General features: G+C 45.9%; 1 protein-coding gene across 1 annotated transcript in view; it reads left to right on the top strand.

Moving 5' to 3' along the window:
* gemin5 (gem (nuclear organelle) associated protein 5) overlaps positions 1 to 13,477 on the top strand; it is a 34,946-nt gene that overhangs the window by 16,915 nt on the left and 4,554 nt on the right. Inside the window, 13 exon segments of the mRNA XM_039826349.1 lie at positions 726 to 810; positions 1,492 to 1,665; positions 2,223 to 2,362; positions 3,191 to 3,362; positions 3,460 to 3,669; positions 6,115 to 6,177; positions 6,285 to 6,410; positions 6,706 to 6,801; positions 7,695 to 7,832; positions 8,361 to 8,508; positions 9,806 to 9,925; positions 11,658 to 11,868; positions 13,000 to 13,257. Of these exon segments, the coding sequence (XP_039682283.1) occupies positions 726 to 810; positions 1,492 to 1,665; positions 2,223 to 2,362; positions 3,191 to 3,362; positions 3,460 to 3,669; positions 6,115 to 6,177; positions 6,285 to 6,410; positions 6,706 to 6,801; positions 7,695 to 7,832; positions 8,361 to 8,508; positions 9,806 to 9,925; positions 11,658 to 11,868; positions 13,000 to 13,257 (1,941 nt within the window).

Below are 13,477 nucleotides of genomic sequence, written 5' to 3'. Positions count from 1 at the left end.
GATGCTCCCATCCAATCAGGTCGTACAACAGCCAAAGTAATGTACCCGTTCAGCCAGTCGCTGGTCGCGCTGGGTTTGTTCCTTTCTAAAATCCTGAAGCGCTGAAGTTCTTTCGAGATTCATGCTGGTGGTTCTGCAACAACTGGGCCCTTGTGTGCACACACGCACACTATGCTTGTTACACACACAGGGACGCACAGCAGCACACACACATGCAAAAGATTATAAATAAAAATATTACGGTGCAAATCCTCCATCATAACAGCAATGCTCCAAGGTCCAAACGCGCCTGGCTTTTAAAGGGAATGGGAGATGATCTCTGATTGGTTGATTGCATGTTACGCCCAAAACACACCTCTGATTAATGAAGACACTAAGTACAACCCTTTAGAACCAGGCGCCCGGCGCACGGAGCCTTTTTTTTCCACCGTCAAACTAGCAAAAGTGGATTGGGACACGGCCCAAACGCACCTGCGCCAGGCGCTTCACGCCGTGTGCTCGGATCGTTAAAATGGGGCCCATGATGTCATCAAATCAAATTTTCAGCCCCAGCAGAGCCTGACCAAAACGCTCCAGGTGTAAAATAAACTGACGTGGGATGTTCACAGACTCCAGGTCCCGGCTGCGACAGTTTGTTTCCCCCCTTTTTTTTCTCTCCGCTGAATGTGAGTGATTGCAGGTGATTTATGAAATGGGTTATAACGGCGAGCTCTGCTTCCCAACAGCACAAGCTGTCTCCACACACCGACCTCCGCTGGAAGCCAGATGGGAAAGTGGTCGCCATCGGCAACGAGGACGGGTGAGTGGCCTGTCTCACGTCCATCTGTACACCAGCAGAACTAACGTTTTGTAGCTGCTTGAATCCGCCAACGTAGAGAGAGATGAGTAAAGCTTCCTTCATGATTGTTTCCCAGTGATTACGTTACGTTCTGGCACAAATAAATAACCATCCAGCACTTCTCAGATGATTTCGTGCGCCGTGATTTCTCCTCCTCCGCCATATTTATTGCAGCCGCTGGACAAGGAAGTAGGTTACTCTGGTATCCAGGGGAGGGCATTTCTCTTTGTCGCATTTCATTAAAAGTAAAGTTGGGCTTTGCTGCTGGTTTCAAGACTCATTTTTAGACCTAAATGATTCCCCAGCAGCTGCACCCAAACTGTGGGCTGGAGACGGGTGTCTCGTGCCACAGAGAGGGGAGTAAGAGCTACGCTGCCAAGAGAATTAAACACAACTTATTTTCGTACGTGTAAGTTCTAACGCTGGGTATTTACAGGAGGTTTTAGTGACCATCTGGGCACCCACTACCAGCGCACTGTTTGGTAAACGAATTGAGTCGGATTAACAGATGTTAATTCCTCCTAATTCCTTCTTCCTAGTTTATCCATGTCTTTAAAATGGTGCACTTTTGAACTCCTAATGGAAGTTGTCGTGTTCCCTTTATTTTCGCCCCCCCTCCGTATGCTTCCCTCCGCTCTCGCAGCTGCATCGAGCGGTAATGCAGGCCCCCGCCCTGAAACTGCTGTGCAGCATCCAGCAGCACCACAAGATGATCAACACGCTGCGCTGGCATCACGGCCACGGCTCCTCGCCGGAGCTGCACTGCCTGCTGGCGTCGGGCTCCAGCAACGCCACCGTCTACGTGCACGACCTCCGCCCCGTCATAGGTGAGGGGGGGGGACACCTCACGCACATTGCATTATTCAAACCTGCCCTGCATTTATTTGTGAGCTCGCCTGAACATGAGTATTAAATAACATGACATTTTAGATGTGTAACATTTTAACCCTCCTGTTGTCCTCGGGTTGACCATTTTCAAAACATTTCTATGTCACAAATTTGGGTTTCTTTCAACCAACATAAAAAAAAACAACAATGTGGATGGTTCCATACAACTAGTAAAGTAAATTATCAGTTCACTACTTTCATTCAATTTGGGTGTTGTATGCAATGTCATGGCAAAATGATAAAAAAAATTGTCAAAAACACTGGAAAAAGTGCCAAAAAAACTTGGATAAAAGTGAAAAAAAGTGCCAAAAACATCGGGGAGTGACAAAAGGGTCAGAAATGACGACAAAAAAAGTTGACCAAAAAAGTTTGAATTTTGACCCAGAAAAACCCAAAGTTGCTTGTTGGTCGACTGGAAGACAACAGAAGGGTCAAGAGCTCGGTGGGTATAGACACTGGTGCTTTTATTTTTAATTTTTTTTAACCTTTTGCACAGAGAATCCTCCAGAAAGCCCCGTGGTGATGACGGAGCCGTTTCGCAGGCTGTGTGGTCATACCTCTAAAATCACCAGCATGGCCTGGAGTCCTCACCACGAAGCACGGCTGGTCACCGTCTCCTATGACGCCACGGCCCAGGTCAGTCCCAGGCCAGCGTTCTGGCTAAACGCACACGTTCCCGCCAGATGCGCCAGACTCTGTCTTAAGCTTGATTTATACTTCTGCGTAATATCGACGCCGTTGCGAAGTACATACAGAACAGGCCAAAAGTTTGGACACACCTTCTCATTGAATGCGTTTCCTTTTTATTTTCATGACTATTGACATTGTAGATTCTCACTGAAGGCATCAAAACTATGAATGAACACATATGGAATTATGTACTTAACAAAAAAGTGTGAAATAACTGAAAACATGTCTTATATTTTAGATTCTTCAAAGTAGCCACCCTTTGCTTTTTTATTAATAAGGGAAAAAATTCCACTAATTAACCGTGACAAATTAGATTAGCTGCGGTGCGAGTAGCGACTTTGGCGGCGGAGGCGGAGAAACAAAGAGTCTCCCCTGATCTTTCTGACCACGGTGGGAACTCTGGAGCAGGAAAAGTTAACCCTTGATTTCACGCGGTTCACGGAGAAGGAGAACCCTAGAAAATGAGTAGGGAGAATGGCAACGCTACCAAGCCACGGCCGAGCGGACCAATCACAGTCGCCGCGACGTGTAGTTAACTTTTTTAAGAGGTGCTCGTCAGGCTACTGCATAGGGACCGTATCTAAGCTTTTAAATCTTGAATCTGTACGCCACGTGCTCCTTCTTCAGAAATGACTTGATTTTTGTTAGCTAATGCATCAAACATTTTCTGTTTCATGTTCCATACTTTTCTTTCTTGTTTTCTTTCTAATCCTCCCCTCCCCTCCCTCCCCCTTTGTGATTTGTGACGTCATTGGATGCTTTTGTCCCGTCGAGGTGTGGGACGTGCTGCCCGAGGCGGCGGTCTGTAACTACCGCGGCCACAGCGGTTACCTGCTGTGCGTGGACTGGTCGCCTGTCGACCCGGATGCCATCTGGACGGGAGGGAAGGACTTCACCCTGCAGGAGTGGAGGGTCTCCAAACAAGAGTTTAAAAAGCCCCCCAAAGGTGAAGAGGCCCAGGACCCACGTCCTCCCAACACCCACAACAACGGGTTAATCGGTGTAACCGGCAGACGGTAACCTTCACATGCTTCTCCTCTCAGGGAAAAAGATGGTCGACCTGAAGGAGAAGATGAAGGCCAACCCCAAGCAGAAGAGGAAGAACAAGAAGGCGTCTGCGGGCGGAGGAGCTACGCCGCCGGAGATGAACGGCGAGCCCGTTACAGGAGGCGAGAAGGCGGCGGGACAGGAGCTGTCTGGGGAGGAAGAGGAAGATGAAGTCGGCTCTATTAACAGTCCTGTACCTCCATCAGGTAACGGAGTAGTTGTTACTAGGCCTGTAACCATTATTACATAATCGGATAATCGCAACATTTTTACGTAATCGCTGTTTCTTTGTTTGAAAAAAAATACAATATTTTATGATAATTAAGAGGCGTTGCTTACTTTATAGGCTGTGTACCTGTCGTATTACATTATCTGGGTCACATAACCGGGATCTAAGTTAAATATGTATCCAGGGATTCAGTCAAAACTTTAATTTGTGTGTGTGTGTGTGTGTGTGTGTGTGTGTGTGTGTGTGTGTGTGTGTGTGTGTGTGTGTGTGTATATGTATGTATATATATATATATATATATACAGTGCCTTGCGAAAGTATTCGGCCCCCTTGAACTTTTCGACCTTTTGCCACATTTCAGGCCTCAAACATAAAGATATAAAACTGTAATTTTTTGTGAAGAATCAACAAGTGGGACACAATCATGAAGTGGAACGAAATGTATTGGATATTTCAAACCTTTTAAACAAATTAAAAACTGAAATATTGGCTGCAAAATTATTCAGCCCCCTTAAGTTAATACTTTGTAGCGCCACCTTTTGCTGCGATTACAGCTGTAAGTGGCTTGGGGTATGTCTCTATCAGTTTTGCACAGTAGAGACTGACATTTTGCCCATTCCTCCTTGCAAAACAGCTCGAGCTCAGTGAGGTTGGATGGAGAGCGTTTGTGAACAGCAGTTTTCAGTTCTTTCCACAGATTCTCGATTGGATTCAGGTCTGGACTTTGACTTGGTCATTCTAACACCTGGATATGTTTATTTGTGAACCATTCCATTGTAGATTTTGCTTTATGTTTTGGATCATTGTCTTGTTGGAAGACAAATCTCCGTCCCAGTCTCAGGTCTTTTGCAGACTCCATCAGGTTTTCTTCCAGAATGGTCCTGTATTTGGCTCCATCCATCTTCCCATCAATTTTAACCATCTTCCCTGTCCCTGCTGAGGAAAAGCAGGCCCAAACCATGATGCTGCCACCACCATGTTTGACAGTGGGGGTGCTGTGTTCAGGGTGATGAGCGGTGTTGCTTTTACGCCAAACATAACGTTTTGCATTGCTCCGTTGCCAAAAGTTTGATTTTGGTTTCATCTGACCACAGCACCTTCTTCCACATGTTTGGTGTGTCTCCCAGGTGGCTTGTGGCAAACTTTAAACGACACTTTTATGGATATCTTTAAGAAATGGCTTTCTTCTTGCCACTCTTCCATAAAGGCCAGATTTGTGCAGTATACGACTGTTTGTTGTCCTATGGACAGAGTCTCCCACCTCAGCTGTAGATCTCTGCAGTTCATCCAGAGTGATCATGGGCCTCTTGGCTGGCATCTCTGATCAGTCTTCTCCTTGTATGAGCTGAAAGTTTAGAGGGACGGCCGGGTCTTCATAGATTTGTAGTGGTCTGATACTCCTTCCATTTCAATATTATCGCGCTGCACAGTGCTCCTTGGGATGTTTAAAGCTTGGGAAATCTTTTTGTATCCAAATCCGGCTTTAAACTTCTCCACAACAGTATCTCGGACCTGCCTGGTGTGTTCCTTGTTCTTCATGATGCTCTCTGCGCTTTAAACGGACCTCTGAGACTATCACAGAGCAGGTGCATTTATACGGAGACTTGATTACACACAGCTGGATTCTATTTATCATCATTAGTCATTTAGGTCAACATTGGATCATTCAGAGATCCTCACTGAATTTCTGGAGAGAGTTTGCTGCATTGAAAGTAAAGGGGCTGAATAATTTTGCACGCCCACTTTTTCAGTTTTTTATTTGTTAAAAAAGTTTGAAATAGCCAATGAATTTCGTTCCACTTCATAATTGGGACCCACTTGTTGTTGATTCTTCACAAAAAATTACAGTTTTATATCTTTATGTTTGAGGCCTGAAATGTGGCAAAAGGTCGAAACGTTCAAGGGGGCCGAATACTTTCGCAAGGCACTGTATATATAAAAAGTGGACTAAAAGACAATTATATTGTTAATCGCAATTATTTCTGGGACAATTAATTGTACAGCAAGATTTGTAATTGTTCCAGCTCTAGCTGTTATGGATAGTTGGGTGTGGCAGGAGCTCAGTCAGTAGGGAGTTGGGTTGGGAACTGGAGGGTTGCTGGGTCAAGTCCCCATACGGACCATAGTATGGTGGTGGACTGGTAGCTGAAGAAGTGCCAGTTCACTTCCTGGGCACTGCCAAGGTGCTCTACTCTTGAGCAAGGCACCGAACCCCCCAACAGCTCGGGGCGCCTTTCCATGGGCAGCCCCCTCACTCTGACATCTCTCATGTATAGGTACTGAGCATGTGTGTGTAATAACAGAGTGAAAACATTGTAATTTCCCCTTGTGGGATTAATAAAGTATACATTATTATTTATATTATGTACGTTTGTTGGGACCTTTTTTTAACTGAATAACTAACTTAATTCTGAAATTTTAGTTTCAGCTGCTTTTGAGACGCAACGGAAATCTTTCACCGCTGTAAAGAGCAAAGACAAACCAGGTACGCACCGAAAAGTTACGAAAACTAACTTCAGCTGAATGTGTGTACGTGGTTGTGTGTGTGTGTCTGTGTAACTGTACGGGTGTTTTGTGTGTTTTTGTATCCAGACTTGGCCCTGCTGAAGAAGAAGAAGCCCCGCTCCATGCTGCCCATCAGCACCTCCATGGACCATCGGCCCAAAGAGGATCTGCTGCAGGACTGCGTCACTCTGGCCTCGGTCAGACACAGCGCTGGTAAGACTCGGCCCGCTACGGAGCACCCAAACAAACCTACGCAGAGGGAAATAGTTATAGTGAACTAAACTAAACTAACCCTAACAACTAAAGCCTTGAAGAAAACTAAACTACAACAATCCATGTATCATTCAAAGTGTGTGTGTGTGTGTGTGTGTGTGTGTGTGTGTGTGTGTGTGTGTGTGTGTGTGTGTGTGTGTGTGTGTGTGTGTGTGTGTGTGTGTGTGTGTGTGTGTGTGTGTGTGTGTGTGTGTGTGTGTGTGTGTGTGTGTGTGTGTGTGTGTGTGTGTTACAGCTCCCCCTGCAGGGTGTGTCCCAGGCCAGGGAGAGCACGTCCACCTGGGCCTCTTCTCTGACAGACAGGCTCTGTACCGCATGTTTGAGGCAGAAGGTACGTTGGTTTATCTTAGCCTGGAGTAAAGGCTTTCCTGCTGTCGTATGTCCACTCTCTGACTAACACTAGATCAGGTGATGAAACATGTTCATGTGCTTGGGGGATTTCTTTTCTTCACTTTGTTAATCTGCCCATTTCACAAGTTTAATTAAGCTCCGGACGCAGCGACGGTGACTCTTCAAGATAGTCTCGGCAAGGAACTTGCACCCCGCAAAAGAAACCGTCACATACAACATTAAATGAAGTGAACTGTTGACACAATACAGTAACGTGAGCTATTTAAGTTAGCTGATACACCGCCACCAGTTGGTGGTCCCAAAACGTCTCCGTTAGAGAGGAAATGCCATAAACATATTCTATCTAAATCTTTACAATCATTCCCCGAAAGAACCGAGCAGGCCTGCCTTGTTGCACCATCCAAATTTTCTTCAAAAGTTGCCATTTTCGGCGTGTAGCTCGCTAGCTCGAAGTTTGTTGTTGTTGCCCGAAGTGTAAATCGCAGCACTAAATCGTGGCCACGTTCAGCCCCGACCAAACGTAGCAAGACGTTTTGTTTTTTGTTTTTTTTAAACAGAAACGAGGGTGCTGAACATCCTGTTGTGCGCGCAAACGCTCTGCCTTTTTATTGCCACGAGTTTACAGACACGTCTCTGCTGATTGGGTATCGCCTGGGACACAGCCAATAAACGAGAGACACGCCGACGCAACGCAAGGCCCGTTTCACACCGCTCAACCGTAGCAAACTGTGCACACCGTTTGGCGATTGAACACGCCCCGCTTTTCATGTCAGGAATTCTAATTCTAACGCACCAGGTTTCAGCTCTTGGAAAAAGCCTTTTTTAAAATGGAGCGAGATTTCTGATGTTGTGATTGGCTCTGCTGTTCTTCAGAGGAGGGCCACGTGGAGGCGGGCCACTTTGACTCGGTGGTGTACCTGCGCCTGTGGAGCGGAGACCTGCAGGGGGCGCTGCAGCTCGCCACCGAGAGAGGAGAGCTGAACGACCACCTGCTCTCCCTAGCTCCTATGGGTAACGACTTGTGTTGTGTTGATGAATGCTGAATTATAGAAATATTCTGCACGTTTCTGACTGCAGTTTACAGTTTTTCCTAAATAAAAGCGCATCAGATGTGACCCTCCTGTCTGTTGATGTTGTCCTCGGGTCAAATTTGACTCGCTTTCAAAGTTCCCATATCAGAAGTATGGCTTTCTTCTCAACCAAATTTCCCAAAAATATAACCTGGATGGTTCCATACGCTGATTGATGATCACTACTTTTATGGTCTACCCGGGTGAAAATCTGTGATCATCCTTAAACCTATGTTTCTCCTAGTCAAGATAATAACTAATTTCACATTTAGAGAGGATTTGAATCCCTGTTTTTATTCTCAATTCTCATCGTCTTGGTGCTGGTGGTTTTCCTTTGGGGCTGGCGCCCAAAAAATCCTCAATGCAGGAAAACCCCTGACATAAAACATGGATTGTCCAAAGCCGATGAGGGACAAAGGTCAGGAGGCTTCCGGATACGTTAACGGTACTCGTGTGTCTCCCCTTGCAGCCGGGTTCGAGGTGTGGAGCCGGACGGCGGAGGCGTTGGCCAGGCAGCTGTGTCTGCAGGAGCAGTACCTGAAGGCAGCGTCCCACCTGCTGTCCATCAACCGGCTGTACCCGGCCGTCGACCTGCTGCGCTCGCACAAGCTCTACAGGTTCACGCTCTTCGTCTTCTGGGGTTTTTGAACGAAGAGAAAAGAGTAGGGCTGCAACCAGGGCCGCACGATGTCAGGAAATATATTTAATTGCGATTATTTTGACTGATGTTGCGATTGCGATATGATTCACGATATTGGAGGGAATTATCGTTTTTGTACAGTTATTCTCCTTTTCATAAAAAATTAACATTGGAAGAAATTAAAATGATTATAGTGTGACTTTTGCGAGGATCTGTATCAAACAAAGATTTTTTTTCTTTAGTCTGTAGGATAGGATTTGTGTGGACGTCTCTGCAGCACCACAATACTTTATTCCGAATGGTTAGACACATATTTTGCCATTAACAAATATTGCACTAGTCCATATTGCAATTTCGATACAATTGCAGTTAAAAATTAATAAAAGCGGTTCTTTTCATAGTCGAGGAATCTGTCGATTTATTTTCTAATGGATTAGTTGTTTGGTCTCTAAAATGTCATAAAATGGTAAGAGGAGAGAAGAAATATTCACATTTAACAAGCTGGAATCGGAGACCTTTGACTTTTTTCATTTAAAAAAATTAAAAAAGACTTGAAATGATTAATCGATTTATCAAAATATTTGGTGATTAACGTTTCAACAGCTGGAAGATATGCGACTGCAGAGGTTTCCGGAAAGCTCTGTTAACAATCGAGAGGCTAACTGAGCCATCATCAGTCATCATCCAAAACGGTGGCGGTACATTGTGAACAAGGTTTTCCAAACTAATGACTTGTGTCCAGTGGTGGAAGAAGTATTCAGATCCATTACTGCAGTAAAAGTACTACCACCACACTGTAAAACGTACTCTAAGTAAAACTCCTGCATTGAAAATGTTACCTAAGTAAAAGTCTGTAAGTATCATCAGGAAAATGTACTTAAAATATTGAAAGTAAAAGCACTCGATGCAGAAAATTCCTCCCGTTTTTAGAAAGTGGAAAAGGCTCCGAACAGTTGTGTGTTTAATGGTCTAAAATGTGTTTTGTGTGCAACATCGCATTTAAGAAGCTGAAATCAAGAGAATATTTTACTTTTTTTTTTGTTCATAAAAAATGACTTGAAACCATTAATCGATTATCAGAATAGTTGGCGACTATTACCATTAAGCTCTAGAAGTGAAAGTTATTCTATGCGCTTCTGTTAGTCACAGTGTTACGCAGCGTTTTGTTTACTTGGCATTATAAAATGAAAGTGCTTCTTCTAGTTGAACTTTTGCAGTGTTTCCCATCCAAATGAATGAGACGATTCTTTTCGTTGTGAAACGTGTGTTGCCAGGGAGGCCATAGCTCTGGTCAAAGCGCGGCTGCCCGCCGACGAGCCGCTCCTGAAGGAGCTGTACACCTGCTGGGCCGGCGTGCTGGAGAGGGACGGCCATTTCTCTTCAGCTGCCAAATGGTGAGTAGGCGAGGGCAGGGGCTACTTTTATGTTTTACATGTAAATGTTCTTCTATCCAGCACCTTTTTAGTGCTTTTTTTTTTTTTGTACACCACTTTGGTCGTCTTAAGCTGTGTTTAAAGCTTAACTCTCGCCAAAATGCAACCTAGGATCTTTTTGCCAAATATACTGAACGGGTCCCGGGGACCCGAAGGACAACACAAGGGTTTAAGATTGACCGTATTTTCATTTTCGGTCTAATGGCCTTTTGAATGGGATTGCTAGTGGCACTGCTATGATCGCATCAAAATCACTATTTTTAAACCACTAAGAAGGCTCGACACAACATGAGACTTTGCTCCAAGTATCACCGGGGGCTCTACACCTGAACTCAGCATTGAGAACATTGGTTGTGTACCCAGTTTACTAAACAAGGTTTTGAACAACTCACTGTAGCTGTTGGTTTTTCAGCTCGCCGCCATCTTGCCAGTCAAAGAGTCGATCTCCGAATGAGACGTAACGGGGAGGAGAGTAAAGATGGAAAGCTCCTAAAGTTTAGTTCCATAGAAATGCACGGATTATTTGTTGTTTTGTCGTTAGTGAAAAACAATATTGACCTTGTAGTTGAAAAAGGAGCCTCCATATAAGAATATTTCCTCATATGGAATCCGTTCATTCGCATTCGGAGATTGACTCTTTTTGATTGGCGAGATGTTGGCGACCGGAAACAACTACTGCTAAAGTGAGTTCTCAATGCTGAGTTCATGTGTAGAGCCCCTGGTGGTACTTGCAGCAAAGTCTCAGGTTGTGTCGAGCCTTCTTAGCGGTTTAAAAAAAGTGATTTTGATGCGATCACAGTAGTGCCCCTAACTCTACCATTCAAAAGGCCATTAGACCGAAAACAAAAATACGGTAAATCTTAAAAGTGGCGCTTCCGTCCTAATTATGCTTAAACGAAAGTTTGACTCGGGTAACATTCACACAAAGACCCTAGGTTGCATTTTGGCGAGAGTTACGCTTTAAGGGTGCTTTCACACCTGCCTCGTTTAGTTCGGTTGAATCGCACTAGAGTTTGTTTTTCCCCTTGGTGTGGTTCTTTTGGGCGGGTGAGAACGCGGCAATCGCACTCGGGTGCGCACCAAAAGCAAAGACCTGCTTGATGAGGTGCTCTCGGTACCCTTTCAGTCCAACTCTGCAGCGGTCCGTTTGTGGTGAGAACGCGATCAGACCCCGAACCAACCTTTGTTATGCGTACTCCGCAAGTCTGAGCTAAACCGCTTCTGTGGTCAGATCTGCTTTGCAATCTGCGATGCAGCAGAGCGGCAAACTGTGGCAGCTCGCGGTGTTTCTCTCCCAGAAACCCATTGCGGTCAAGCTCGCCGTCCCTCACAGCTCCGTGGTCAAACCAGCCGACGCTAAATTTGGAGACTGACACCGGCAGAGCAGAGTCTCGGTTACAATGTCTGATTATTTAAAGGAAATGAGCTGGTTTGACCATGGAGATGCAAGAAATATTCACTAGTCCAGAACACAGAACCTTCTTACTGTATTTACTTTCTTGCTCCGGCCCCCGACGCCTTTTGGTACGCTTGTATTTTTCCGGGTGTGAAATGAAAGCGAACCAGGGGGAAATCGCTCCAAGTTCGGACTAAAGCAAACTGGCTATAGGCGTGAAAACGCCCTAAATGTGCTCTGGCACTGAGCTTGACCTACGTACTAACTCCCATTGTTTGTTTTCGTCCCGTCTCCCAGCTACCTGGCTGCTGGGGCCAGTTTCGACGCCGCCAAAGTCATCGCCAGGAAGAACGACGTCTCCTCGCTTCGGACGGCGGCCAGTCTGGCGAGGCTCTCGGGAGAGGCGTCTCTGGCTCAGTCGCTGGCGCTGCGCTGCGCTAAAGACCTGGCTGTGGCCCAGGACTGGACTGCCGCCCAGGACGTCCTGAGCTCACAGGACAGCCTGCTGGTCAGTGGACAAAAACAACCCTGCAGTCGCATTAGCTACAACAGACAGCGGCACGCACTCGCTTGATGGGCGCTCCTGGGCGTGCCTAGCCTACTCCTGGTTGCTTGGCAAAAGCAAACCGAAATTCTCTGGTGCTACCTTCAAGCACGTCCCCTAGGTCTTACAAGTCACTACAGAGGTGTTTTCAAGTCACAAAAACGAAGTTTTTGGATTTATTTATTTCTCGATAGGGGTAACAAAATATATAATAATGATGATAATAAGCTATACTTTATTAATCCCACAAGGGGAAATTAAAATGTTTTCACTCTGTTGTTATTACACACATTACACACAGGCCTGAATTACACACACATGCTCAGTACCTCTACATGCACTAATGGAGAGGTGTCAGTGAGGGGGGGCTGCCCATGGAAAGGCTCCCCGAGCAGTTGGGGGTTCGGTGCCTTGCTCAATAGCACCTTGGCAGTGCCCAGGAGGTGAACTGGCACCTCCTGCAGCTACCAGTCCACCACCATACTATGGTCCCAGCCCAACTCCCTACTGACTGAGCTTGCTACCCCCAAATATGAGATAAAATGCCAAACCTATTAGATATATACAGAAATGCAAATTTCAGGCAGTTTATTAAAAAGATAGTTTAGAGAGACAGTAGCTCCCAAGACGGCGGCCGCTGTCTTTCTAAACTATCGTTTTAATAAACTGTCTGTGCACTTACAAAGTTCCCAATGCTTCGGTTTACATGTAGTGACCCTCATTATGCTTCCGTGGAAGTGTGGTGCTATTTTGAGCCTTTTTAGTGGTATAAATAGCGATTTGTTGTCACTTTCCCTGTGCCCCAAATACTAGCGTTGTAAGCTAATCAGCGGTCCACGCTAGCTTGTTTCAAGCTACAAACACATTCGATTAGCATGAAAACATGTCCCAGAGAATGACAGAGTGGGTACACATCTGTTATTAACCCCTAGGTTCATTTTGCGCTGGAATTGTACTTTTTAAACATAAATTTAATTGACTACATGTATCCACTCCTTCCGGAAGCATCCGACGCCTTGTGAGTGCTTTTTTTGTATTTAATTTTTTTGACTGAAGGTCTTGACTCTGAATCTAAACTGTTTGGACTGTGTGCAGGTCCACCGGCTGCATCTTTGCGCCGCCGAGCTGCTGGCCGCTGAGCTGCTGGCCGACCCCCAGCCCTGCGTCTCCAGTCACCCGTGGGCGTCGCCGGGCCGGCGCCCCAGCAGCATCCTGGACCGCGTGAGGGACGTGTGGGAGGAGCAGTTCGGGGTCTCCCAAACGTCGGCCGGACAGCGCGGCGCCGCGGCTCTCCGACAGGAGCTGAAGTCTGTGGAGAGTCCGACGCCCAGCGCCAACATTCCTCTGAGACAGGTGCGCAGTCTGTCCCCATACAGCGTGTTTTCACGTGTACGCTGGGTAAAAAGGGCAAACAAGGCGCGCCATTTTGATATTTACGAGAAGCGACTTACAAGTTAGAGCAGAGATGAAGGAAGGCCATGGTCACACTTGGAGTCTTTTTTTTTTTTCACAAGAAAAAGTTGACTAGGGCGCTTTTGTAGTAAAGAAAGAAGAAGCTGGCTGCGTTTTGGTT

The sequence above is a fragment of the Perca fluviatilis genome, chromosome 16 (genome assembly GCF_010015445.1).
Source record: "Perca fluviatilis chromosome 16, GENO_Pfluv_1.0, whole genome shotgun sequence".
NCBI lineage: Eukaryota > Metazoa > Chordata > Actinopteri > Perciformes > Percidae > Perca > Perca fluviatilis.
Note: the sequence above shows the minus strand (reverse complement) of the source record. Positions and strands in the feature narration are given on the sequence as shown.